Source organism: Talpa occidentalis, unplaced genomic scaffold, assembly GCF_014898055.3.
Source record: "Talpa occidentalis isolate TD23 unplaced genomic scaffold, MPIMG_talOcc4v2.1 talOcc4.8, whole genome shotgun sequence".
Lineage (NCBI taxonomy): Eukaryota > Metazoa > Chordata > Mammalia > Eulipotyphla > Talpidae > Talpa > Talpa occidentalis.
The window spans coordinates 94,670,073-94,695,385 of NW_023605194.1; the positions used below are offsets into that span (position 1 = coordinate 94,670,073).

General features: G+C 58.9%; 2 protein-coding genes across 2 annotated transcripts; both read right to left on the minus strand.

Annotated features, from left to right (window-relative positions):
• Window positions 1-4,831: 4,831 nt before the first annotated feature.
• On the minus strand, window positions 4,832-19,066 carry HR (HR lysine demethylase and nuclear receptor corepressor). The gene is made up of 19 exons (XM_037497154.2): window positions 19,035-19,066; window positions 17,101-17,751; window positions 15,629-16,415; window positions 14,172-14,322; window positions 13,928-14,094; window positions 12,373-12,540; window positions 11,543-11,632; window positions 11,253-11,368; window positions 10,389-10,470; window positions 9,892-10,055; window positions 9,539-9,775; window positions 9,252-9,417; window positions 9,004-9,073; window positions 8,695-8,825; window positions 8,438-8,557; window positions 8,231-8,346; window positions 6,266-6,430; window positions 5,694-5,822; window positions 4,832-5,519 (listed from the first exon to the last, which is right to left on the minus strand). The coding sequence occupies exons 2-19, from the start codon at window positions 17,710-17,712 to the stop codon at window positions 5,457-5,459; spliced, it is 3,534 nt and encodes a 1,177-aa protein (XP_037353051.1). The 5' UTR covers window positions 17,713-17,751; window positions 19,035-19,066; the 3' UTR covers window positions 4,832-5,456.
• HRURF (HR upstream open reading frame) lies at window positions 19,064-19,613 on the minus strand. The gene has a single exon (XM_054690056.1). It carries the CDS (start codon window positions 19,312-19,314, stop codon window positions 19,210-19,212), a length of 105 nt encoding a protein of 34 aa, XP_054546031.1. The 5' UTR covers window positions 19,315-19,613; the 3' UTR covers window positions 19,064-19,209.
• Window positions 19,614-25,313: the final 5,700 nt, after the last annotated feature.

Below are 25,313 nucleotides of genomic sequence, written 5' to 3' on the forward strand. Positions count from 1 at the left end.
AGGCCCCGAGCACCCGCCGGGGCGGGTGGGCCGGGACGGGGGGCAGCGCGGGGCCCGGCGCCCAGGACCCCTCCCGCGGCGGGCTCGGCCCGGGCGCGCTCGCGACCGCGGAAGCGCCGGGGGAGCCCTGAGCGCGGATAGGCTGCGCGCCGGCTCGGCCCGCGCGGATTGGCCGGCCCTGGGCGCCCGCGGGGCGGAGCCAGCCCGCCCGGGGCTCGGCGCCCCGCCCCGCAGCCGCTGACCCCCGCCCGGCTTCGCCCTCCGCATCAGATCCAACCCCCCGGCCCTCCCCGCGTCTCCGGCGGCCAAACGCGATCATTCACCCGGCGCGCACTGATCCACACCGGTTCCAGCGCTGACGTCATCCTGCCTGCAGGCTGCCGAGCCACAGAGGCCAGCGTCGGTGTCGTCACAAGCCCATGACGTCACGAAGGTTCGGCCCCGCTTGGGACCCACCGTCCAGCTTTTGTTGTAAACATACCACAGCGTTGTCTGAAATGATCGCTTTGAACACTTGACTTTCTTTTTTTCTTTTTTAAAGATTTATTTGTTTATGCATACAAGAACTGGGGTACAGGCCAGAGGTGTGGGGGTGAGAGGACTCACCAAAGACAGAGCGGGGAACAGAACAGGCAGATTGAAGTACTCTCCGGAGGGGAGCAGCAGGAGAGTCAGGAGAGGTCTGCTGCACCACGTGGGTAGCTCCCTGGCCGGGGGATCGAACTCGTGCTGCAAAGGCTACGGATAGATTCATAGGTTGCATCTTAACCCCTTGCACCACCAGAGAGGCCCACTTGACTTTCTTAATAACCTTTCCTTACCAAAATGTGCTAAGTGTCACAGGGCAGGTGGGACAGGAGTGCCCGCCTTGGAGGAGATGCTAATCTAGGTGGCGAGATGGGCATAGGCATATAATCGGGTCATATGAGAGTATAAGCCAAGTGCTGACTGACTGGTTTATGCAGAAGGTAAGACAAGCTCTCAGAGGAGGGGGGAGGCAGGGTTTGGGGAGAGGGCTGGGGTGGTCACCGTGTGTCTGGCCATGGGAGGAGGGGATTTGGGCCAAGAAGGCCTGCTATCAGCTCGCCCAGCCCTCCTCAGTGCCCGCCTATGCCCTCTGCCTTCCCACACAGTTTCAGGGTCTTCCCCCCTGAAGACTGTGAGCCTGCAGGGCAGCAGCGGGGTCCTGCGGCATCTTTGTTGCTCTCTTGTGCCCCTCTCTTAGGACCTGGCACGGCTCTTAAGAAAAGTGGGGTGAGAATGTGTTACTCTGGCATTCTCCTGCCTCTCTCCCAGGCTGACCTTTCCTCTTTAGAGCTTTCTTTTCAACATCCTGGGACAGGAGGGCAGAGCCAGCTGGGCTGAAACTGACGCAAGCCAAAGGGGCTCTTCACCCCACAGTGAGAGCGTCTCTTTCTACTTTCCCCCTGCTGGTTTTGTGCACCTCTCTTTGGGGGACAGTGGCTTGGTGGAGCAGACGAAGCACTGGACTTGAAGCCAGACACTTAGCCCCTGCTCACTAGCTGGCTCTGTGCCCCTGGGTCGTGTGGCTCGCAGTGTTTCCACATCTGCAGAGTAGACCTCTAACAGCACTCCTGCCCAGAGTTGTGGGAAGGTGAGACATGATGGGAAGAGCTCTGTGGACTGTCCAGAGTGGGTCCCCATAACCAGGCAGCGCCCAGCCCTCCAGACCAGACCCTCCAGGCACAGCGCTATTACCACAGAGAGGCCTGCCATCATGAATGTGGCTATGGGGTCACCAAGGAACTGGACTTTCCTCTCAGGAGTCCCAGCCACCTGATTGCAGACCCTTCCCACACGCTGATACTGACTACAAGTTCCCTGGAGGCAGGGTCCTATGGAAGTCGTAGGTGTCCCCAGTGAGTCCACTATCTCTTGGGGCATTTGGTGAACACTACTACCCCGGTCATCTTGAAGGCCTTTTGTCTCCAGAAGAACTGAACTCAGGACTCTGGGATTTCAGATTGACTTGTCAACACATCTGCTGTGTGTGTCTGCGTGTGTGTTTATCCCTCAATTTTCCCATCTGTGAAGTGGGGACAGCGTTGATCCCAGACTCCTTTTTGCCTCCCAGGGATGATTTGAGAGGGGATGAGGTCACGTCTGCACTGGGCTTGGAGCGCCTCAGAGGCAGCTGAGATAAACACCAGACAGCCTAACTGCCTGGAAGGGCAAGGACTGCAGCAAACCGCGGCTCCACTCCCTCTATTCGCTGGAAGGAGGCCTCTCCTGCCCAGGGAGGCCCAAGCATGAGACGTGGTGGGAAGCTCATGGAGCAGGTGGAAAAGCCCTTTGTAAACTTGAAGGTCGCATAGATGGCAGGCCCCCTGGGGGTACACCCACTCAGCCCTTCCAGGTGCTGAAGGAGAAGAAAGACCTGTTCAAGGCATTGGGAGAAAGAGAGCACACGGCAGAGACAAGACAGAAAGAGAAAAGCTGAAGGAAGTGAGGGGCTGCAATAGAAACCTCCAGAAATAAAAACAGCTCTATCAGCCTTGCTCGGCATCTTCCCATTAGAGAGAAGAGCACTGGCCGATGCCACTGGCCTCCCGCACAGTGGACAGGAGTGGCCCAGCTGGCAGACCATGTAGGCAGCACACACTGCTTGTGCATTAGAGTGGAGTTGAGCCAGCCATTTCAGGGCATGTGGGCACGTGTGCAGGAAGGCCATGGCAGGCAGCCCCAGAACGGGATGGGGATGGCTAGCAGGGTGGGGCAAGGGTGTCTGTGATTAGTCATTTACAGAGCAGCAAGCCCTGTCCCTTGACAAGTGGGAAGGGTGAGGAGGGCAGGACTGGCTGTGTCTTGAGCTCTGCCACTAGCTTGTGTAGTGACTTTGGCAGAGACACATCTGTGTCTAGGTCATCTGTAAGATGCAGGCATCGGTGGGTCCAAGAGCAGAAAAAGAACATCGATGGAAAACTAATGAAATCCCATTAAAGTCTGTTGCTGAGTTAGTACTGTTAGATCAGTGTCAATTTCTCAGTTTTGATCCCCGTGCCATGGTTATGTAAGAAGGAAACATGAGAGGAAGCTGGGTGAAGGGTAATTGGGAACTTTCTGTACTATCTTTGTGACTCAACTGTGAATCTGAAATCATTTCAAAATTAAATCTAGAAAGTATACTTTATAAGGGAAAAAAAGGGTGGTACTAGATACACACGCCCGAGGTCATTCCAGCTCTGGTGATCAGGCCAGAGAAAGGGCTGGGGCAACCACGGACAATGGGGGTGCTGAGCGAAGCAGAGGCCCCGAGGGCAGGGTGGCGAGGGAGCCAGCCAGCTGAGCCTCACAGGGAAGCACCACACCCAGGGCTCCAAGCTAATCTCAGGGTCAGTCTCCACTGGACAGACTTCGTGCCCAGGCGGAACTGGAACACGGATCCACCTGCAGGTTGCAAGGAGTTAAACCAAACATGCCCTTACAGGTGCTGTGACCCAGCACAAAGGGAGAGGCCGTGAGAGGTCTCTGGGAGGAAAGGCTCAGTGTCTGGGCCATCCCCACCCTCCCACAAGAAGGACCTGACATTTGGGGTCCTGGGGTAACATCAGGACATGGCTGTATCAGGTGACATGTAGGTAGCAATCGGTCACTCAGTGCTACTTGGCACCTGACCAGCTCTAAAGTGCCTGGCTTAGAAGGAGCAGGACAGTGAGCCCATCTACAAAGTCCATTAAGAGCTAAGACTATAAATGTAAATGAGGCGGGAAACTTGGTTCAGGTCCCAATTCTGCCACGAACAGTACAGTGTGATCTTAACCCCAGCCTGCTCTGGGGCGCTGTAAAATGGAGATAACTAATACTGACATCAAAATGAGAGCGAAGGATTAAATGAGATCAGTCCAGTGAAAACAGTAGCACAGTGAAGTGTTCCTTGATTTTTCTTTTTTTTTTCATCCCATTAAAAAAAAAAATAACCTAGCCGGCCAAACAACGGAGAAACCTAACTTTTTCAAAATGAGGGTTGGTTACATAAATCATAGCAAAGTCACTTAAGGGAATATAAGCATCTATTCAAAATGAAGGTTAAGTAGCAACATAGAAAACATTACAACACTATCAAAAGGGAGAAACCAAGTCCAAGATACACCAACCCAACCTTGTATAAAGCAGATCCTTCTGGAAAATACTAGACGGGAATACACCGAAACACTAGGCGTGACTGAGTCGGGGCTGCGTGGAGGTGAGCTTCCAGGTGACTTTTTCTTTCTAAAGTTCTGAAAGTATATTACATTATAATAAAAAAATTTTATTTCATTAAAAAAAATTCCCTGAACCACCGCAGGAACAGTTAGGTATAACAAGAGTCAGGGCATGTGGGGGCTGAGATGTACAAGGGCGGGGGACCCACACCAGAAGGGCCCTGGGGGACGGGAGGGTCGTCTGTTGTCTCAGGCAGCAAGCTCGGACTGGGGAGGTGAGTTGGGGCTGGCCAAGGGCACCAAGGGCAGCCAACTGGACAAGGGTCCACACTCAGCTCCAGGTCAGGTCAGATGGGAGAGATAGGGTAGCCTGGAGGATTGGCTGGAGGGTTGGGGCCTCCAGGTCTCGTAGCTGGTACCGCACAGGGAGACCTCCAATGCTGCTGTCCAGGTCTGTCTTGCCAGCTATTGCTGTCAGGACCATCTTCAGAGGCAGCCTTGCAGTGGGAGGCAGAGGCCCAGGCCCCCAGAAGAAGATCAGGCCAGAGTATTTGAGGTCCCTGACATCCTGGCCCAAACCCCCCACCCACTCCACTCCCACATCTCTCCCCCTCCCAGTCCCCGTGGCCTGCGGGAGCAGGGCCAACCACACTGGCAGCATTCACAAAACAACAGACTTTAATGGAAATCACGAAGGAGGGAGGCGCAGGACGGGAGGAGCAGGGACAGCTGGAATTGCCCGTGTCATCCCCAAGTCAGGCCAGACCTGGGGAGTCTCCTGACACCCCCTCCCCTCACTGCACAGTTCTCTGGTCAAAGGGCAGGATTTTCTTGGCCCCTTATCCAGCACCCTGCGGTGTGTGGGGTCTCCCGGGAGCCCTGTGAGGATGCAGGTGGTGTAAGCGGAGCTGGGGTACAGGGGGACAGCCTGAGGGGGCAGCAGAAAAAGTTGTTGCAGAATGATTCCCACGTTCCCAAGGAAGGGCTCTTTGTCTCCTAGGTTGTAAGGGGCAGGGGTGGGAATCAACCACCCCCAATGTGGGCCTGGTGCCACAGAGAGGGGTGTAGGCAGAGCAGGTGTCAGCCTGTGAAGGGCAGGTGTGAGCTTCAGTGGCACTTGGTTTTAGGGTCCAGGTCAGGGCAGGGGAATGGAGTGCCCTGCTTGTGCCCAGAGTGGTGCTTGTGGGATTGACTGGAAGTTTCCAAACCCAGAGGCATTCTCTGCTGAAGCTGTACTGGGCTGAGTTCCTGGTCTACCTGCCCCCCGCCTCTAGCCCACAGACCTGAGACCCCCTATTTGGCCTCCTGTAGTGTTCCCACAGCCACCTTCACTGCTTGGAACACGGCCCAGTCCATCTAGGAGAAAGAAGAGGGGAGTTTTCAGTCACACTCCTCAGCCTTACCGGCCAAGGACATCTTTCTGGGCTCAGGTGGCTGCCTACTTGGCAGAGAACTGGATCTGCCATGCCCCCCAGAGGTGCCGTGGGGGCACTTGGTCAGCACTCTGCCTCTGGCCAGTGCCACACTCACCTGGGCATAGAGCAGGCGGTGGTCAGGAGGCAAATTGGGTCCCTGGTGGCAGAGCTGAGCGGAGAGGGCAGAGGTCTCAGGGGACAGGAAGTGCTGAGTGACACTCACTGTGCTTACCAGGCCCTGCACCTGCGCCAGGAGGAGGTAGGCAGGGGGGTCAACAGAGGCTGAAAGTCGTACATCTTCCCCTGCCCTCCATCCCTGAGGTCTGCTCTCCATATGCACTCCCACCCGGCTCTCAGGCAGCAGGAACCCTGGGTCCAGCGCCATTCACCCAAAGCACATGGCCAAAACCAGGCCAGGGGACAGGGCAGAGCCCCTCTGGGTCTGATCCTGAGGAGGCCAGGACTAGACTCCACATCTGGGGCGGGTCCCAATTTGGCTGGATGACTCCAGCACGCTCAGCTGCTGGGTTTCCTCCCCCCTATGGTGGGGGCATGGCTTTCTGCCTGCCACCTCTGAGGTCTGGAGAGGGGCAGGCCCTAATGGGGAACAGAATCACTGTGCCGGTTGTTCTTGACGCATCTGATATTCCAAGCTCCCTGCAGGGCCCTGGCCTGCTGGGGAAGCACCTGGTGGGGAGCCCCGGCAGGCACCAGCACAGCCTCTCCGGGGGCCTGCAGCAGGGTCCAGCAGCTCACGCCCCACTCCTCACGCAGGCGCCGCCTCAGCCCTGCATCCAGGTAGCAGCTGCCCGGGGCACCAGGCTCCAGGTTGCCAGCCCCAGCCGGGCACACCTCAAAAAAGAGAAGGGAGAATGAGGTGGGCAAGGGCGGGGGGCAGGCGGGAGGGCATGAACTTCTCACAGGCCAGGGGCATAAGAAGTCCTCCAGCGGTGGAGTCTCAGGGCAGGTGTGAGGCGGCCCAGGGTTAGAAGAGGAAGGAGCCAGGTTTGAGGGGCCGGGCAGCTCAGCTGGGCAGAACAGAGGTTTGGCTGGAAGGAGCTTAGAGGAAAGGATTAAGGACAGGGAGACTGGGGTTGGTAGGGGTTCTAAATCCCACTTTCCTGGGGCTAGATGTCTTGAATAGCCTCTGTGTCTCTGGCCTCCTGTTTCCGCTTTCTAAAACCCAGGAAGATGCCCTCATCACCCCAACTCAAAAACCACCTATGCCAGAAGTTCTTAACCTGAAGTCCTGTGAACACGCTGAACTGTGAGCTAAATTACAGGTAAGCAGGTAGATGAATGTCGCTGCGGGACAACCCAAATTCTAAGCTCTCAGATCTGGAAAAGACACGGCCACCCAGAAGCTCCGTTCTCAGGGGACGAACAGGCTTGTCTGTCCAGGTCCAGGCCTCTGAGGCAGGCCCAGCCCCAGGAACCTGCACAGCCCAGCTAGAGCGGGGAGCTCCTCAGCCATACAGGGACGTGTGAGGACCAGAGGAGGTACCCTGGGAGCACCTGCAGAGGTGAGTGCCTGCATCGTGCTCCAACTGGCCGCCAGTGAAATCCACTCCTGCTAGGACCTCAGCCATTAGCTCTAGGCTTTGGGCTCAGGGCCCCAAGACTGGGCTTGGTGAGAGAAGGAGGCTAGTGAGCCGGGGTGGGCTGCCCCAGGCGGTGGTGGTGGTGGGGCAAGATTTCTTTGCCCTCAAAGTTCAGTCATCCTGGAGCTGGAGCAGAGTGTCCCAGGCCACCCATGAAAATATGCCCCTCAGCCTTCCGCATGAATCATCGGTTTGGCCACACGGGCCTGCCCACAGCCTGCCCCACCCAGCCTAGACGAGGCCATCTGTGTATGAAAGTTTGCTCTGGCTGCTCTCCTCTGCGTGCTCTGCGTGTGCATCTGCACATCTGTGTGTGTGTGAGGATGCACCTGCTTGTGGGACCACCATATCCACCAACACCCTGTCCGTGTCTTAGCAGGGATGGCGCTGGTGGGCAGTTTTTCTCTGGGACCATCGGGGCTCAGCTGGACTTCGGAAGCCCTGGAACTGCATAACCTTAACTGGCCTCAAGCCTGCCCCTCCCCTGGAGCTTCCTGCCCCCTGCCTACCCCCTCTTCTTCCCCTGCCCCTCATCCTGGTCCAGTCTCCTCCTCAATCTCCCTCGGTCCCTCATGTGGGAACGGGAGCAGTAAGGCTTCCATTTGGCTTTGTGCCAGCCTCCCTGAGCCCTCCATCCCCCCATGCTTCTGAGGGGAGGCTGCCTGACCCGGGGGAAGAACAGCATAGTGCCCTGGGGTGGGAACAGGTAAACTCAAAGCCCAGCTCTACCACTCAGCTTCAATTTTCCCATCTGCAGAATGGGAAACAGCAGAACCTGCCTTCCGGGGTAGCCGTGATAATTAGCTGAGAGAATGCACCTGAGGCCCGAGCACAATGCCTCCTCAGCCCTGGCTTTCCTTTCCACAGGTCCAACCTCAACCCTGCTGCTCTTTCTGACTTCCCAGTCTGCTCTGCGTGGGCCCCGGGGAGGGGATAGTGGGGCCCGGAGTGAATCTGCTCCAAGGGGTGCACACACAGACAGGGAGAGTGTTTCAGGAAGTGAGTGTGAGGGCTGTGCAGGGGCGGGGGAGGGCTCCAGACCCCTCCTCACCATCTGGAGAAAGCGGCGGATGCGCTGGGCGTCCTGTGCCCTGAACACGTGCCACACGGTGCTGACCTGGCTGCCTGGAGACCAGAGCCCCTCCCCATCTAGGCCGGAGAGGAAGTCTGAGGAAGAAAGCCGGCTTAGGAGTGGGGGCAGAGACACCCCCTCACATCTGCAGCTGGTCCCCACCCCAGCCTCCGACCAAGGACCCACCTTTCTGTGCCCGGTGCCAGGCAGGCAGAGGCGCTTCAGCACATACCAGGACGCTAACCAGGTCAGTCACCTCCACACAGAGGTTCTTGATGCCCTGGTGCCCACGGTGTGGGTTCACACCTGCATGGAGGTAGAGAAGGGACTCTTGGGAATGAGCCCCAGGACCTCGGCACAGACAAACGTGCCCAGAGATGGCAGGAGTGGGGGGAGGGACCGGACATTTCCAGTCCCAGGAAGGAGTTGGAGTGGGCACTCACCGTAGGCTGCCCACAGCTGGGGCTCCAGTGGACGCAGGACAGGGCCCGGTGGGAGGTAGGAAGCCAGGTTGAGTTTCCCTTGGCGGGCACAGTACTCCGGGAGCGGCAGGCTGGCAGCCAGATTCTCCACCCTGGTGGGGGAGGGCCACATCCAGCAGGCTCAGCCTCCCAGTACTGATGTCCAGAGACCAGCACAGAGCCCTGACGGTCACGGTCGGGGAGGGGGGGCTGTTGGGGAGGGGTGGTGAACAAGGACAGAGAAAGCTGGAAAGGGGCCAGGAGGTAGCTGGGAGGCTGTACCCCACCCACCTGCTGGAGTCCTCTTCCCCCAGATCTCTGTGCAGCAGGAGGACAGAGCCTTCTTCGGACTTGGGGCGAGCTAGGGAGAGACGCAGAAAGAGCACTGGACAGAGGTCCCTGCCCTGGCTATAGCAACAGGTCTGGGTTCTGTTCCAGCTCTGCTTCCAGCTGCCCCCGGGGGTCAGGGGTCGCTCTGGATTCCACTGCCACCCACCTCAGCCTCCCAGCTCCCTCCTCTCCACGTCAGGCACACTCACTTTCTGGCCGAGAGAATCCCTCCCAGAAGGTTTCACTGCCAAGGCTTGTGGGCTGTGGAGGCCCGAGGGGGGTCAACACCTGCACCTGACCTCCAAGGACCCCAAGGGCTTCTGTCCCCCACAGGTTGCCTTTTAATGTCCTCTGAATCCCTGACACCAACACAGGCTGTAGTGGGGAAAGGAAGGACACGTTGTAGGGGGCACCAAGACAGCAAGAGTTCATCTGTTTGGGTCTAAGGGCCGAGGGCCTGAGGGTTGGTCAAGACTGTGAGAACTGGGAGGCTCACCTGGCCCTGCCTCCAGTGTTCCTGGAAGAGGTGGAAGCCACGCCGGGGCCTGGGCTCCTGCAGCCACAGCAAAGCCCCAGGGGGAGGCAACCGGGTCCGCACAGGGGAGAGGGGCAGACCCAGGCCCTTCCGCAGGCCAGGTGCAGCCCGGAGGCCCGGCCCCAGGGCTTTCTCCTGGATCTTTCGTTCTACTACCTGCGCGATGATACTGTCCAGGATGTTGGTGATACGGTCGTCCTGCCAGGAGGGAGGCATAGAGGGGCCAGGGGTTCAGGACCCACCCTGCTCCACAGAGAGGGCTGGCCCAGCCTCTGTCCCCAGGACCCCAACCCTCCCTCACCACCCTCACTCACGCTGGGCAGGGCCGGGGTGACAGGGGCAAAGGCCATGTGTATCCGCTCGTGCCCCAAGCAGAGTTTGACAGCGGTAGAGGCCAGCAATTCACAGAGAGAGGGGCAAGGCAAGGGCCCTCGGCTGGCACGGTCTTCTGCTGGGGTCTCTGTGGAGTCTGGGGCCTCTGTTGGGAGGGAAGAAGGTGCAGGGAGCCCCCTTCATCTCGAGGCTCCCTTACCCACTCTGCTTTTCCCACTTCTGCTGTCTCCTCTTCAGCTCTGCTGTGATCACTCACCTCCCACCAATTTTCCCAAAGGAGGGGTTCAGAGGGGCTTGTTCTAGATTTTATTTAGATTTCTTTTCTCTGGAATAACTTGAGAAGAATGATGAAGATTACGAGGGTGGGGAGTGGCTAAAGCAACTCTAATCTCTCGGTTCCCCTCCTGCCTCCAACCCTGGCCCATCCTCTCCCGCCCCACTTCCCCCTTGCTCCCAGAACAGCAGGGGAACCACTCACCCTCTTTGGTGTCCTTGGTCCTGTTGGTGTCCCCATGGCAGGAAGGTTGTGGAGTTGGGGATGTTTTTTCTGTTGGCTCTTTCTGTGAAATCCAACCCCACCCCCAATCCAACCAGAACTTTAAAAGTGGCAAATACGATACACTCCAATTCACCCCACAAGTGTTTAACAAAGGTCTCTTGTGCATCCTAAAATCGTGTTTATAAGGAGCAAAATGTATAGCGTTAGGCGGAGAAAAGTTGTCCGTGGAATTCTCCAGACAGTACAGTTTGTCTCTGAAGTTTGCAATGATGGACTAGAATAAATATGTAGGCAGGTGGCCGGTGAGAAATATGTCAGGATGATAATGGTGGCATTATAGGTCACTGTTGTCTGTGTTTTCCAAATTCTCCACCATGGGCATATTGTATGACCCACAAAATGCACTCAATGCACTAGTTCTTGAAAGAGTGACTTTTATCATAAAAGTATGACCTTCATTAAAAACTCTGTGGCATGCACAGTGAGCGTGCACCATATGCCGGGTGCAGGAGGACAAGGAGCAGCCAGCGCTCCAGTGCAGGATCCGCCGCCAGGGACAGGCAGGTCTGCGTGATGTGGGCAGTTCCTAACAAAGTGGGCAAGAGCTCAGGGCAGGTAGGGAGAGGGCAGGTGGGGAGAGAGGGCTTCCACAGGGTGGGGGGAGGCAAGGCAGAGGCCGGTGCTTGTTCCCAGGGGAAGGTGGGAAGAAGCCTGATGGCACTCAGCTTCCATGTCCCCTTCATCCCCATCAGAAGAGAAGGGCCAAACCCTGCAAAGGTCAGTGATCTTCAGGCACGTGCCCCATTCCCGTGCTCTGCACCTGTTCCGTGCCTTGCTTCTCACCTGCTGGCCCCCATCCCCAGGGGCCCACGCCCGGACATCAGCTTGGCAGGGGCAGTGTCCCCGGATGTCAAACTTCACCCAGACCTGGTGCATTGCAGTGCTCAGTTCTGCCAAAGCTGTGAGCAGGGAGGGGAGATGGAATGTGGTGGTGAGTGCAGACAGGAGGCTGCCCTGCACAGCTGGGCCTCGCCAACCAGGAGGGCATGGGATTGGGCTGAGGGACACCAGTCAGGAAGCCAGTCTCCCCAGGCCTTGCCCTCTGCACACTCTGCCTCCCCAGGATGGCTCACCCTGGCTGGAGATGAACTGGGTGAGCATCAGGGAGCAAACACTGTGCCCAGCCTCCTGGGTGCACTCGTCAGTGGACTGCTCCTGAGGGCCTGTGAGGCAGGAAGGGAGAAGTGGCAGGCTGAGGGATCAAGGTAGCACAGGATAAGGTCAGGGAAGGGCAAGGACTTGATCTAAGTCTGAGGACTCCTATAACACAGGCTTTCTGGGAAACTTGGATAAATACTGACATAGGATTCTTGGCTTGCAGAACATAGAGTCTTTAATACGCCAATGTGCATTTCAAGACTCCAAGGTAGTCATGTGGAATAACGTGTTTCAGGGTGTTCCTGACCCTGGAACTGTTTTGGCCAAACTATTGGAACACTGGGAAATTTCAGTCCTCAGATGACAGAGGTGAGCCAAGGGAGAGAGAGCTCAGAACCATAAAAAGAACAGGATTTGGAGTCAGATGATCGAAATCTAAATCCAAGGCTTATTAGCTGTGTGACATTGGACTAGTCACTTAACCTTAGTTTTTCTTATCTGGAAAGTGGAGTCAACAACACCCACCTCACAGTGCTGTCAGGTTTAAAAAGGTGCAAGTTGAGCAAAGTGGGAGACAAAGAGTAGCATTCGGCTTCCTTTAGGAGTGGGAAGGGCACAGGCGTGGCCCTCTGAACTGGGGAGAGTGGAAGGTCTGCTCGAAGCATTGAGCAGCAGTGGCTGGGGCTGGGGAGTGGGGAGACTTTCTTGGGGAGAGACAACCAAGAAATGACCTCAATCCTTTCAGCAGCCTTTCTGAGACCCCCCACTCCTGGCCCCTCGCCCTCAGCCCCAGCTCCTTTCTTACCTGTTCTGTCCCTGGCCCTCCCAGCGCCCAGCATTCGACCACAGGCCACGCAGAGCCGGTGGGCACAGCGAGGGCATCTCCAGTGGGTGTTGAAGAGTCCATGGTGGCAGCGGCTGCAGTAGTGTGGAATGTCTGGATTGTCCTCTGTCCTGGCTGGCCCCTGGCCTGCTGACCATGGGGGAAACAAAGGTCAGAGGGGGTTCAAGCCATGGGCCCTTTTTGAGACCTCATGTGGGAGGCTTCTAGGCAGGGATAGAGAGAAACAGGAGCAGTTTTCACTGAGGGGTCGTGGGCCAGGGAGCCAGACCCCTTATGAGCACCCACTGACTCGCCCACTCTATTGTCTACAGTGAAGCCTCCAGGGACAGTCTCATGGACTCAGTCCCGCCCGGGGATTTCCCGCCAGCCCTGAATCACTAATTCACATCTTTTCCAACACATTTCTTCACCCACCTCCCTCCACACCCTCCCCAGGTGGCGTTTCTTCAGTAGCACAGAGGATATGTCAGAGCCTACACCTTTCTGACCCAGAGCTCAGCCTGAGCCCCCCTGCTGGGTGGAGAACACCCAGTTCAACCAACACCTTGGCCTGTCCAGGCTGGGCGCCGGGGATTCGAAGCTGGTCAGGACTTAGCCCCGGCCCTCCCAGCGCTTGGCTGTAAGGGGGGAGGTGGAGCCATGAACACGGCTGTGATCAGGGCCACAGGAAGCTCTGCAGTGTGAACCAGCACGAAAGGATCTGGGTGGGAAGGGCAGGGGCAGCTTCAAAGATGGGTCCCAAGTGATGAGTAAGTTTCCATTCACCAGGTAGAAAGGGAGGGAGGAGAGGGCATTCCAGACAGAAGGGACAGAGTGCCAAGGCCTGAGGGGACGGACAAGCTCCGGTGAGCCAGCCAGGGACAGGCAGGCAACTTGCTGGGAATGCAGGCGGAGGGAGTGGCAGGGTGGCAGGAGAGTTCTGATGCCCAGGGAGGGGCACTGGACTTCCCATCTGGGACAAGATGAAGCCACCAGTGGGCCCCTATCAGGGAGGGTTGCAGGGTTGCAGGTTGCAACCCTGAGACAGGGTTGCAGGTATGTGTTTTCCAAGACCACCCTCGTGGTGCTGGAAAAGGAATCCAAGGAGAAGAACCCAGATGCCTGGTGCACCTGGGTCTCTAGCGCCCGTCCTAATGCCACCAGCCTCCTGGGTGGCCGTGAGCCTCACCCCCAGGAAGCTTTTCTTACTCTTCCTCCAGGCAGGGAGCTCCCGCACTGTGAGGGCTCTTCCCAACACTTGGCTCTCTCAGTCTTGTTTTCCCAACAAAGCTCTTAGGTGTTGGGCTGGGCTGGGTTTTACACCTTCCCAGCATCTTCCAACCCAAGCCAGAAACTTCAGAGCACGTGTTGACTAAGAGCTTAAGCCAGGAAAATGGTCAAAGCCTTGGAACAGGCATGCTCCTGAGTTAGCAGAGGGACAGCAGTGCCGGTAGAAGAGAAAGTTGATTCTGTGAAAGCCCAGCAACCACAGGGCCAGGCCCCCTGGGGCCCCGCCTGCCCTGTGGGGCCTGCTCACCTTCCCGCTGGGCCCAGGCCAGAGCCTCTCGCTCCCTCCGAAGCAGACGGCACAGTCGATCCCCTAAACCACTTAGCAGGTGCTTGGCGAGGCTCTTGCTGAGTTGGGCCTCTTCAGAGGTGACTGCCGGGTCTTCCTCCTGCTGCTGCTCTCCTCCCAGAGGCAGTCTGGACACAGGAAAGAGGAAGTTGAGCGGGGAGTCACAAGTGGGAGGCAGCTAGGGCATCCAGGGGTAAGGGCTCACCTCGGCACTTGTTGGGAGTGGCATGCCAGCTCTCCCGCCTCCCCAGCTGCCTGGCCACAGCTTTGGCATGTGGTGATGCCCGCCAGAGATGTCAAGCAAGGTGTATCCTGAAGTCCCGGGTCCTTGAGACCGGCCCTGCCATCTCGGGGCCCTGAAGGGACAATGCAGCTGGTCAAGAGTCTGGGCTTCCTGGACTTATGTGAACCCCAGGTCCTGCCTGAGCACCCAGCCCATCCACACACACAGCCAGGCCAGCCCAGCCCCTAGGCCCAGGTCTCTGAGACTTGATTCAGAAGAGCAAGAGCAGACCAGACAGCCAGAAACTTCACAAAAAAGACTGAACAGGAAGCCTGAGAATACCCTAACACGGACTGGTGGGCCGAGAGGAGAGTTCTGCTGTGTGGGCCTAAGGTGGGGACAGCTGGAGTGATTTTCCTGACAAGTGCAGGATGCAGTCAGTATAAATGGTGGATAGCTCTGCTGTGGGATTAGTGATACAACTGGCTGCCTGACAGTGCGCGGAGACATTCCCAGCATGGACGGAGGGCGCCAGAAGGTGAGAGGCCGGCGAGTTTCAACACAGGCCACAGGTGCCGTAACCCAAGAAGGCAGGGAGGCCAACAGCTCCCCAGGCAGACAGAGGCCTGGGAGAGGGTCACAGACCGCGCCAGGTGCAGAAGTACTTAAGCAAGGCTGTGGAGAGTCCAGATCCAGGCCCAGCCGTCCAGGAGGCCAAGAAACTGAAGTGATCCAAAGATCCGAGACTAGGGTCAGCAGTGCCAGAACCCTACACGAAGGACACAGTGTGACAGAGGGGTCCGGGATATGCCCAAAGCCCTAGAGCTGGCAGAGTCCAAACTGAGTTTCCATGAGCTCGCTGAACAAGAGAGCGGTTGTTTGTTCCTGAGGCAGGACAAGGGGTCCTTCAGGAGAGGCAATGCCCCAGACGGGGATTTGTGGCACAAATAATCACAAAGGCAAACATTTGTTGAGTGCTTACTAAGAGCCAGGAATTCTTCAAGGCCCTGGCTGTGAATTATGTCATTTAATCTTTGCAGCCGTCTCTATGAGATAGGTGCCATCTTTATCCCCATCTCATAGATGAAGAAACTGAGCTCCAGAGAGATGAAGTAATCAGCCCAAGGTCACGCAGCTACCAATCAGCAGTGAGGAGGGGGCACTCTGAGACTCCAGAGTCCGTACTCCCAGCCACGTCATCACACCGTCACCAACACACCACGGCTTGGAGGAGGCATTTGGAAGTAGAAGCCACTTGCTGGAAGGCTCTGGCCTGCAGGTGCTGAGCAGCTCCCAGAGAGCCATCACAGCCAGGAGGAAAATCTGACAACTGGTGTGACGCGCTTATAAAGGACCTACAGCCCCTGCCTCCCTCAAAGTTCCAGGCCTGGTTACCCCTCCCAAACAGGGCCCCCCGTGGCCTCCCCCGGCTCCCTTACCTCTGTGATCTGCATGCTGTTCCGCCTCCACCTTGTTCCCAAAGGACGAATCCGGCACCTCCTGCCAACCTCTGGCCTCCTGCCCCGCATGGCCTGGGAAAGGGTCAGGTGGGCGCTTGGAGGCTGGGCCGCCCACTGCCCCCTGGACCTCAGGGCTGCTTGCCCTCTTCAGAGCCCGAAGCGGGGCTGCCGTGCTCTCATCTCCAGCGCAGCCACCTGGGCACCCAAACTGCTCTGAGTGTCGAGTGAGCCATGTCTTCTTCAGTTTGGTGTGATGGCTGGGAGGGCAGGCTCTGGGGGCAGCGGCCTTGTTCACTTCCTCACTCGAGTCACTGGGTCCACTGGTGCCCACGTCCACATCCTCCTGGCACTTTCCACAAGAACTCAGACCTTCATCCCTAGCAGGTGGGTGGGAGGAACAGCAACCCACCTGGGTGACAGGAGGCCCAGGAGAGGGACATCGTGGTGTGGCTGATGGCCCCAGTTGGTACCCGAGGCTTCCACTCCCTGGTACAGCCCAGAAGTTGCCAAGAGTATGAACTAGGCCTGGGGGACAAGTGGTCCAGGGGGCCCGAGGAACAGTGTCTGGGTGCCCCAGGAGAAGTGGGCAAAGATTTGCATGCCTGCCAACTCCTGTCTCTCCATCCCTCTGGTGTAGTGAAGGGCGTTCTATGCCCCCAGTTCTCTGGAGATGCCCATTGGGGGCTAAGCCCAACAACCCAGGTTCCGCAGTTGCCAAAGGCTCCTTTGCCAACCTGAGAATGCTCGGATCCTTGTGGTAAAAGCCCTAAAGAGAGAAGAAAGGATTAGGCTAGTGCTAGCTTTGGCTCCCAGAGCTCAAAACATGCAGGTGTGTGCCCCTGTGGCCTTAAAGGCTGTGAAAATCCTGACCACGTAGTGGTTAATAAGCACTGCTCTGCTAAGCGCCTCCCAGAGCCTTCCTTTCCCAGGAGTACTCAAACCTCCCCCTACTCCAGTGGCTAAATAGTTAATGCCTGGCACAGCTGAAAGACCTCCAGGACCTAGTTAGACCACCTGATGCACTGAGCCATACTGGTTTTAAAATATTTGACATCTCATCCCTGGGTATGGGGGTTCCCTATGGGAAAGTCACCCTGAACATAGGGCAGAGGGTGCCTGCACATCCCTCCCACTCCTGGACAGAAGGCCTGGTCTGCCCTCTCAGGGGACAAGACCACACATCCAAGATCCCAGTTTCAGGTTCTTGTTCTGAGTGGACACAGGGTGAGTCACTTGCTGGAATGGCCCAGAGGCAGAGGCTGGGGAGACAAAGTTGCCCTGAAGAGGAGCTGCTTAGGGTGACTTTCAACTGACAGGCCTCTGCTGTGGGCCGCCTTCTCTTTACAGCAGAATGGAAGGCTGAGTGCTGTGGCCCTGGCAGGGCTGCTGGGATCGCTGAGCTACTCTGTGTGGTCTGGGCCCCAGGTACGCTCTCTGCTCCCAACACTCACCTTGTTACCTAAGCTGAAGGCCGAGGGCATTTTGGGCTGCCCCCCTGAGTACACCCAGGGGTGTGGGGCCAAGGGCCAGTCACACGGACGCTCTGGGGGCAGGCTGGACACTAGGTAGGGTGGCAAGCAGGTGGGCACCCAGAAAGGAGCTCGTTCCAGGATCTTGGTCTCCAGAAGGAAAGGGCAGTGCAAGGGCCGGAAGGCCACAGGGTCACTCTTAGTATGGCCACCACTGTGCTCAGGAATCAGAGGACCATAGCGAGGTGGGCACGCTGACCCGCAGAACGCTAGTGGATGGGTAAGCATTGCCTCCTTCCAACGCAGCCCCTCCTTGCCGCCCAGCCAGCCGGCCTTTCTCTCTCCATTCCGGGGTCCTTCACCCTCTACCAGTGGGAGGACGTCCTTGGGGCTCTGGGGAAAGCCAGAAGGAAGCCAGGAGTCTGGGGTGCTCAGGACACCCCTCCAGAAAGGTGCAGGCTCTCCCAGACATAGCGCCCCACGGTGTAGTCCATCTTCAAGCGGGATCTCCCGCCCCTGTCCCACGATGCCATTCTCAGAGGCTGTCTTCTCCCAGATTGGGGTGTCCTTCAGGAAGCTGGGCGTACTCTCCATCACTCTCCTGCCCTCATGGGGCTCTCCCCGAGTGGGTCCCTGGGGCATAACCACCATGGCATGAGTTTCCTAGGCATGTGCTCAAGCACCCTACTGCCCGGTACAGAGTGGGCACCGCCCTGGCAGCACCAAGCCGACTCAAACCAGTAGTGCAAGGGCCCACCCACAGCTGGGCTTTCTGTTGCCTGCCCACGAGTGGCCCATATGACCTGCTCCAGAGTAGGAGGTCACCCCTTCCCCCAGATGTCTGGGACTTGACAGCCCACCTAGGCCAGCATCCCTCAGCAGAGGTTGCCATGTCCAGGATGCCATCCCCTGGCCTAGCAGAGCCATGCTGAAGCACAGGGGTAGAACCTAAAAGGCAAACTTGGAAGGAAGGCACCACACTGGCAGATAAAGCTGGATCCTGGCCCTGACCCAGTCGCCCACTGTCTGACCTCGGGCAAGTATGCCACTCCTCCAGGCCTCAGCGTCCCCTTGTACAAAAATGGGGTTGGAAACTGGCAGACTTGGAGGCCTCTCCCCACCCTGCAGTCTGTAGTTCTGGGGGTACTGCTTGCCCACCCCACCCCTCTGCCCCACCCAGGCTCGCAGGGGTGGGAAGAACAGGCGGGGCAGGCTGGAGTCACCGGGGAGAGCTGCCAGCCAGCACTGCTGGCTGCTATGTCTCTCCACACCTGGTCAGCCCATAGTTGCCACCTTCCAGGGCTCTACAGTTTCTTGGCTCCTGAGACAGAGCCCCATCACTCCCGCCGTGGGGGGGCACTGGGATCTCCACCAATGCCCCCAGGGAGGAAGTGAGCCAGCTCAGGAGAGGGGGTTAAGAGGCCTCAGCTGGGATGGGTCAAGTTGTCCCAGTCCAGCCAGCAGTGGTGCCAGAGCCATCGGCAGACGCTGGTAACTGCAGCCTGACTAGGGGGAGGGAAGGAGGCGGGGAAAGCGGGCTGGGCCGCAGAGAGGCAAAGGAGGGAAAATTGAACGTGCGTGCAAAGGACCAGGATGACAGGTGGCACCGAGCGCCGCAGCGCTCTCGCAGCCCAATGCCTCTCCCTGCGCAGCTCCCGGGGCTGCTGGGTGAAGCCCCAGAAGGGAAGTGAGGGAGCCAAGACAAAGAGCGCTTGGGGTTTCTGGGGTCACCGCTCCCGACGGGGTCCCACCCATGGCGCATCCTAACTTAAAGATGCGCGAGGCAGCCCGGACCAGCCCGGAGAGCTCCCGCCTTCCCCGCAGCGCAGCGCCGCGCAGCGCGGGCTGGGCTCGGAAAGGACCCCCTCCTGGAGTCCCCAGAGGGCGCGGCCCGGGCGCCCCCTCTCGGCGCTTACCTGGGCTTACGGGCCGGGCGCGGTGCGGGCGGCGGCGGTCGTCGTGGCCAGCGCCGGGCGCCTGCTCCCCATGGGCCGGCTCCGGGGCCTCCCGGCCGGCGGGCGACGGCTCGCTCTCCCGATCTCTCTGCTCAGCGCGCTGGCGCGCTCTTTCCCCCGGGGCGGCGGGGGCGCTCTAGGGCCGCAGGTTGGAGGGGTCGGACTCCGGGATCTGCAGGATGCGGCACACGGCGCGGATCGGCCGCACCAGCTTCTGGGCCGAGGCCGTGGGTTGCGCCATGGGACGCCGAGACTCCGTGCTGCGCCGCGGGGAGGGCCGGGCCGGGGTGAGGGAGCGGGTGCCCCCGGAGGGAGAGAGAGAGCCGGGCCGGGGGGAACGCGCGCCCCGGATCGGAGACGGCCGAGTGGGGGGATGGCCGAGGGGCCGGGGGAGGGGGTCGTGCCTGGAAAGGGGGCCGATCCCAGGACCCAGGAGAGCGGCACCAACGAGGGCGCAGCGCGGCGCAGCACGGCTAATGGAGGGAGAGCGCAGCGGAGAGCGCAGCAGGACCTCTGATCGCCATCGCCAGACGCGCAACTGAGAGTGGGGAAGCTGCTCCGCCGGTTTCCTCCTCCAGCACCCTGCGGGAAACAGGAGCCCGTGATTCGGCGGCCCCGCCTGGGCCTGCCCCCTCCAGGGCCCCGGGGGCTTCCGCCAACGCCCCGGCGATGCCACCGGCTGCGCACGGGGAGAATGAGCCCTTTGTTCCCCCCTCCCCCCCGCGGCACCCGGGCGCCTGCCGAGAGAGGCTCCCCCGGGGCAGCGTGCCAGCTTCCCAGCCGCCCCACCCTCCGTGGGCCCGGCCCCGGAGCCTGGCAGGCGGGCAGCACCCCCACTATAGGTGCCAAACCCGGGAACTGGAGCAAAGGGCGGGAGGGGCCGGACCAGGCCACTGTGGGGCGGGGTGCCCCCCGGGGTGCTAGGGCGGGGTGGCTGGGAGGGGGTAGTGCCAGAGCTGGCAGGGGCAGTCGGGTTCTCACGGGTCAGTGATGGGCGCTCTGACCCACGCCAGCCGGCCCTGTGCCTGCTGGACCACTGCTCCCGGTCCTCTCCAACATTGGCACATGAGCATACTTGGAGGGCCAAGTCTGCCCTGTTTGGTCCTCACCTGGCCAAGCTCCTCTTCACTATACCCCACCCAAGGCCCCTCCAAGCCCCCCCCCCCCCCAGGGCCCAATGGCAGTGTCCTGCATCAGCAGCTCTGGGAGGGCCCAAGTCTGTTCCTGCCCTAAGGGCCTTGGTTTCACCAAGTGTCCAGAGAGGAGGGGGAAGGAGACATGCTCCACCACCTGCTCTACCCGGCATTCTGGGGGTCTATCCCATTCGGGGTTTCTAGTGCTTCCAGACCAGGCGCTGGAGAGGAGCCCATGGGAGTGGCTCCTGGGAGGGAGCAGAGAGGAGAGGAAATGGGAAAGCAGGGCACCCTCCACCCGAGGAAGCATCCCGGCTCCTCTGCGGGGGTGGTTCCAGAGCACAGACACAAACAGACAGATTCAAACACACACAGACAGATTCAGACACACACAGAAACCCACACGCCCAACGGGCTCTTCCCTTCCCCTCCGGCACCCACCTCCCACCCGGAGACTCCTCTGCCTCCTTGTGGAAGCCATCCTTGGGCTGCCTTCACCCAGCCTGGGACAGGCCGCACCACCCCACCCACCCCTCCCCATCTGGGAGATGAGTTCTCCAAGGCCTCCAGCCTGGTCCCAGGTCACGCCACCATCCCTGGAGAGGGAAACCATCAAGAGCCAAACAGCCAGCTGGGAAGGAACCTTCTCCCAGGAGACCAGAAGGGTTCAGGATCCTCCTGTCCTCTGAGAAGAAGGGGAGGGGGCGGCTAGGGCCGGTGGCAAAGACTTGCCCAGCTCCTTCGCCTTCCTCCAGAGGCCAGCTCTGTGGCAGGGCAGGCTGGTAGGGGTTGTTTACATGACTGAGTTATTAACACTCCCTTCCACCCCCAGCTCCCCTGAGGGGTGACCCAGACCTGATGGGCCAGGGGAAATGATTGTGGAGGGTCTAACCCAGACAATAGTCCCCAGTTCCCCACTTCCAGACTAGCTCTAGGGTGCGGATGGTGGGCTGGGTGTGCCTGTGGTCCCCCATCTGTGTCCTCTGGCAGCCAAGGCTTGTGGGAGAGCCCAGGGGGAGATTCCTGCGGCTTTGGGCCTAGAAGAGGTTGGGCAGGGCTGGGTGGGAGCTTGGGCCATCAGGTCCCTGAGGGCCTTTACTGTCATCCCTGAAAGGATAGGGACTGTCCCGGGGGAGCCGCAGAGACAGCTCCCCACCCCACCCCCAGTTGCCATGCCTGTTTTGTCAGGTCCCAGTCTCTGGACTAGACCAGAACTCTCAGGACAGGCTCCTGACATACCCAGGGTGTCATGGAAGGAGTCAGGCTGGGAAAGGAAGCCCCTTTCCACCCTCAACCAGCTCCCCATCCTGCTCCACAGGCCCACAGAGCCCTTGGAGCCGGCTGTTCTGTGCCTGAGGACCCAGCAAGCTGAGGAGACACACAAAAGACACAAACAGAGGGAAAGCCACACAATGCGTGGACACAATGCTGGACTGGTGGACAAAGGCAAGCTGAATAGCACCCCCAGAGGCGTGTGGGCCCACCCGGCCCCACGCCGACCCCTCACGCACCGACACACACACACTGCCACACGCGTCCATGCTGACAAGCCGGCTCTCACCAGCCAGCTGCCCTCACCCTGTCCCCAGAGACCCTTACCTGGGCAAGCACAGTGCCCCTCGGGCGGAGCAGCCCCCTGCCCAGGGAAGGCAGCAGGCGGGGGCGGGGGAAGGAGCCCCGGAGAGTCAGGCCAAGCTGCCACTAATCCGGGCGGGGAGAGGGGGGGCACCCACGTCAGAGCGGGGACTGCCGGGTGGAGGGCATCTGAGGACATCCCCTCCCACACACGCGGCCGTCTGGGCACCTAGCCCTACTTCCCCAGCCCCTCCATCCTTCAGACAGCTGAGGCTGGCCTCCCCCCACCCCGCCCCCCACCCTTGTGGCAAGAACTGGGGGGGGGGCTATGGGGGAGGGGGAATACCGGCGAATTCTCCCAGGACCTGGGGGAGGAGAGAGGAAGGGAAGTGAGGAGATGCTTTTGGAGCCAGGAGGAAGCTCTCAGGGGCTGCCCCCTCCCCTCTCACCCACCCACCCACATCCCTGACCTAATTCCTCTTCTCAGTCCCCCTGTCCCCAATGCCCCTCCCTCCATGACTCTCCTGAGCAATCCCAGCGCCTGGTAGAGAAACTACCTCACTCTGCTCAGTCTTGGGACCTTTGCGCCTAGCAACCCCAGCTCTGGCCTCAGGCTCCCAAGCCACGGCCTCAGCCTCCTGCCCAGGCTTCTGCTTCCTGCCCATCTAGTGGGCTTCCCAGCCCCTAATGTTGGGCTGCTGGACAGGGAAGAGGGGAGCCCCAGTGCTCATCTCCTCCACCCCCTCAAGGGTGGGGCAGTGTAGGCCAGGACTCCCCAACTCAGCCTGGGCTGTGTTGAAACGGGAGACTAACTGCTCCTCAGCCACGAGAGAGTGGCAGCTAAAAATACAGCAGTGCCAGAGGCGGGCAGGGGAGGGGGACCAGCCCACAGAGGGACCATAGGCCAAAAGGGACAGTGATGGGGGCTGAAGAGAGAGAGAGAGGAGCCACTGAAAGGGCCAAGAGATGATGGGGTGGTGAGGAGGAGGGACGAGGGAGCTGAGGAATGAAGCGCTGCCAGTTCCTGAGAACATGAGGCACCCTCAGAAGCCAGCAGGGTGCCTGAGGAGACCAAAGAGTGAGCCCAGGACACAAACCCCTTGGACCCAACCTGGCCAAGTAGAGGCACGTGGTCCTAGGGGCTGGCCTAGGTTACCTCATCTTCCTACCTGGGGCCCAGCTCAGAGCCTGGCACTCTGCTCTGGGCCACTTGGAACAGAAGCCCAGCCCTTAGGGCAGGCTTGCCTTCCCCTAACACCAGGACAGAAGGATGGGGAGCAGCCCTATCAGAGGAGGTGGTACTGGACAGAGGATGCCTCGGTGATTTTGAGGGATAGGACAGACTCTGAGGGAAACCCAGCCCACACTCAATGCCCCAGTCTCAGCACCACGTGAGTGCTGGGCCAAAAATGGCCCAGAACTTGGAATTCTCCTGGGCTCTACCCCTCTGGCCTCAGGATCTCAGAATCCATACAGTAAAGAAGCTATTCTCCTAACTGGGCTCTTCAAGGGTCTACATTGGGCACCCAGGAAATGCAGGGTAGGGACTGTGTCCTCATGGAACCTACACTCACTTAGTGCATCTGTTCTTTTACCAGCGAACATTTGCCAAGGCCTCCTACATGCCAAGCCATGTGCTGGGCCCTGTGGGGTGACTCTCAGGGCAGTGGGGCTTGGTAACAAGTGGTTACAGGTGCTTCAAACCCCACCCTGGGGCAGTCTGGGGAGCTTCAAGGAGGAGGTGATACAGGAGCCCAGAAGTAGCTTCTTAGTCACACATGCATGACGATATTTCATTGTGGCTAGGCTACCATTTGTTCCAGTCTGGGATACAAAGGTGAATAAATGCAAGTCTGTTCTTTGTGATGCCACAGTGTAGTGAGAGAGAGAAAATGATGCACTCTAGGTAAAAACAATTCCATGTGAGAACAGAGACACTTGGTTGGGATGAGCAATCAACAGCAAGAGGTGAGGGGGAGAATGCACTGAGGGCTTCCTGGGGGAGGTGATGTCTGAGTGGGGATCAAAGGGCGTAGGAATGGGACAGAGGGTTTGGTGGGGGAAGAGCATATCAAGGGAACAGCATGAACAGGCTGCCTGGAGTCATGGGACAGTCTGATTGATGAGCTGGAGAAGCTGTCCAGGGGCCCACTGGGGAAGGGAGGGGAAGACCATGGGCACACCCACACAGTCCATAGCGTCTTGTGCCCAGAACAGGGTGAACAGCCAGAGCTTGAACCTTAGGAGCTTGTGGAGGGGCTGGTAAATCAGGGGAGCCTTCTGGGAGAAACCAGATCTTAAAGGAAGGGCCTGACAGGCTGGGAAGGACAGACGGGAAGTCAGGAGAGTCACAGCTGGAACAAAGGGCCAGAGGCTGGTGCCTGGATGTAGGATGTGCTCAGGAAACAGAAACAGGAGCAGCAGGGCTGAAGGCAAGAGCTGAGGGGCAGCAGGGCTGGCGAAGTGGCTGGGGATGTGGTGGAACCAGGGAGAAAGCATCAGCACTCCAGGCCCATCTGAGGAATGAGCAAAGGCAGGGTTGCAAGCCCTTGTGAAAGTCCCTCAGCACCCCACAATTTCAGCCCTCCCCCCAACTTTCTCTTCATGCTTTTGTTTCACCACTGCTCCTCTGTTCTGTTCCCCTAGTTTGTGTGTGTGGCTCTATCCAGGCAGCTTCTGGTAGGAGGCTTCAGAAGACAGGGCCCAACCCACAGGCAACCTTCAAGGACAAGTGCGGGACCTCTTGTCTCAGTTTTTCCATCTGTAAAATGGGACTAAGCCCTACCTGGCAACTTATCAGTGAGGACAGAGGAATCATCTCTGTAAAGGGCCCTGTGCCTCTCAGGCAAGACACATCTCCTTTAGCCGGGTTCGAAAACCCGTTCCGCCACTTTCTTGGGCAAATGGCTTGTCCTCTCCTTCCCTATTTTCCTGTTTGTAAAATGGAGATAATAATAGTACCATAGCTCACGAGATTATAGTGAGGCCAAACAGACATGGGCAGGGGCACAGAGCAGCGTCTCCTGCTGCAAGGCTGTCACATTCCTAGACTTTGCTTCCTTATCCTCACTACAAGCCTAGCACCTGCTAGATGCTCAAGAGAGATTTTTTTTTAATGAATAAATGAGGAGATAAGGCAACACCGCAAGGCCAGGGGATGCCAAGAGAGGCAGTCATTGAGCACCAATGTGTGAGAAGTTAAACCACCCTGGCAGATTAAGAGCCTCCCCCAAATAAAGCCTGGATAATCCCCACACTGGGAGTTAATCCACACTCCTCAGGCCACTCCAGGCTACACTCTCTCCTCCCATCCAGTGCTCTCCCAGGAAAGGAGGAGCAGACAAGGGCTGGGAGAGGGGAAGAGCCCTGGGGACACTGGGTCATACCAGCATCCAGGGACAGAAGAGGGTGGAGCCAGCCCAGGCAAAGAGCCTGGATCTCAGGACAGAGGCAATACCATGGTTGGGGCAGGCTGCGGAGCAACGACCTGAGCAGCAGGATGGGTCCTTGGGAGGCTGGCCCAGAGCTCTGC

Coding starts and splice junctions, on each gene's coding strand:
- HR (XM_037497154.2), bottom strand. CDS start 17,712: ATGGAGAGTACGCCCAGCTTCCTGAAGGACACCCCAATCTGGGAGAAG. Junction 8,347..8,437: donor CTGGCACCGGGCACAGAAAG/GTGGGTCCTTGG, acceptor TTTCTTCCTCAG/ACTTCCTCTCCGGCCTAGAT. Junction 5,520..5,693: donor ACCGCCTGCTCTATGCCCAG/GTGAGTGTGGCA, acceptor TCTTTCTCCTAG/ATGGACTGGGCCGTGTTCCA.
- HRURF (XM_054690056.1), bottom strand. CDS start 19,314: ATGGCGCAACCCACGGCCTCGGCCCAGAAGCTGGTGCGGCCGATCCGC.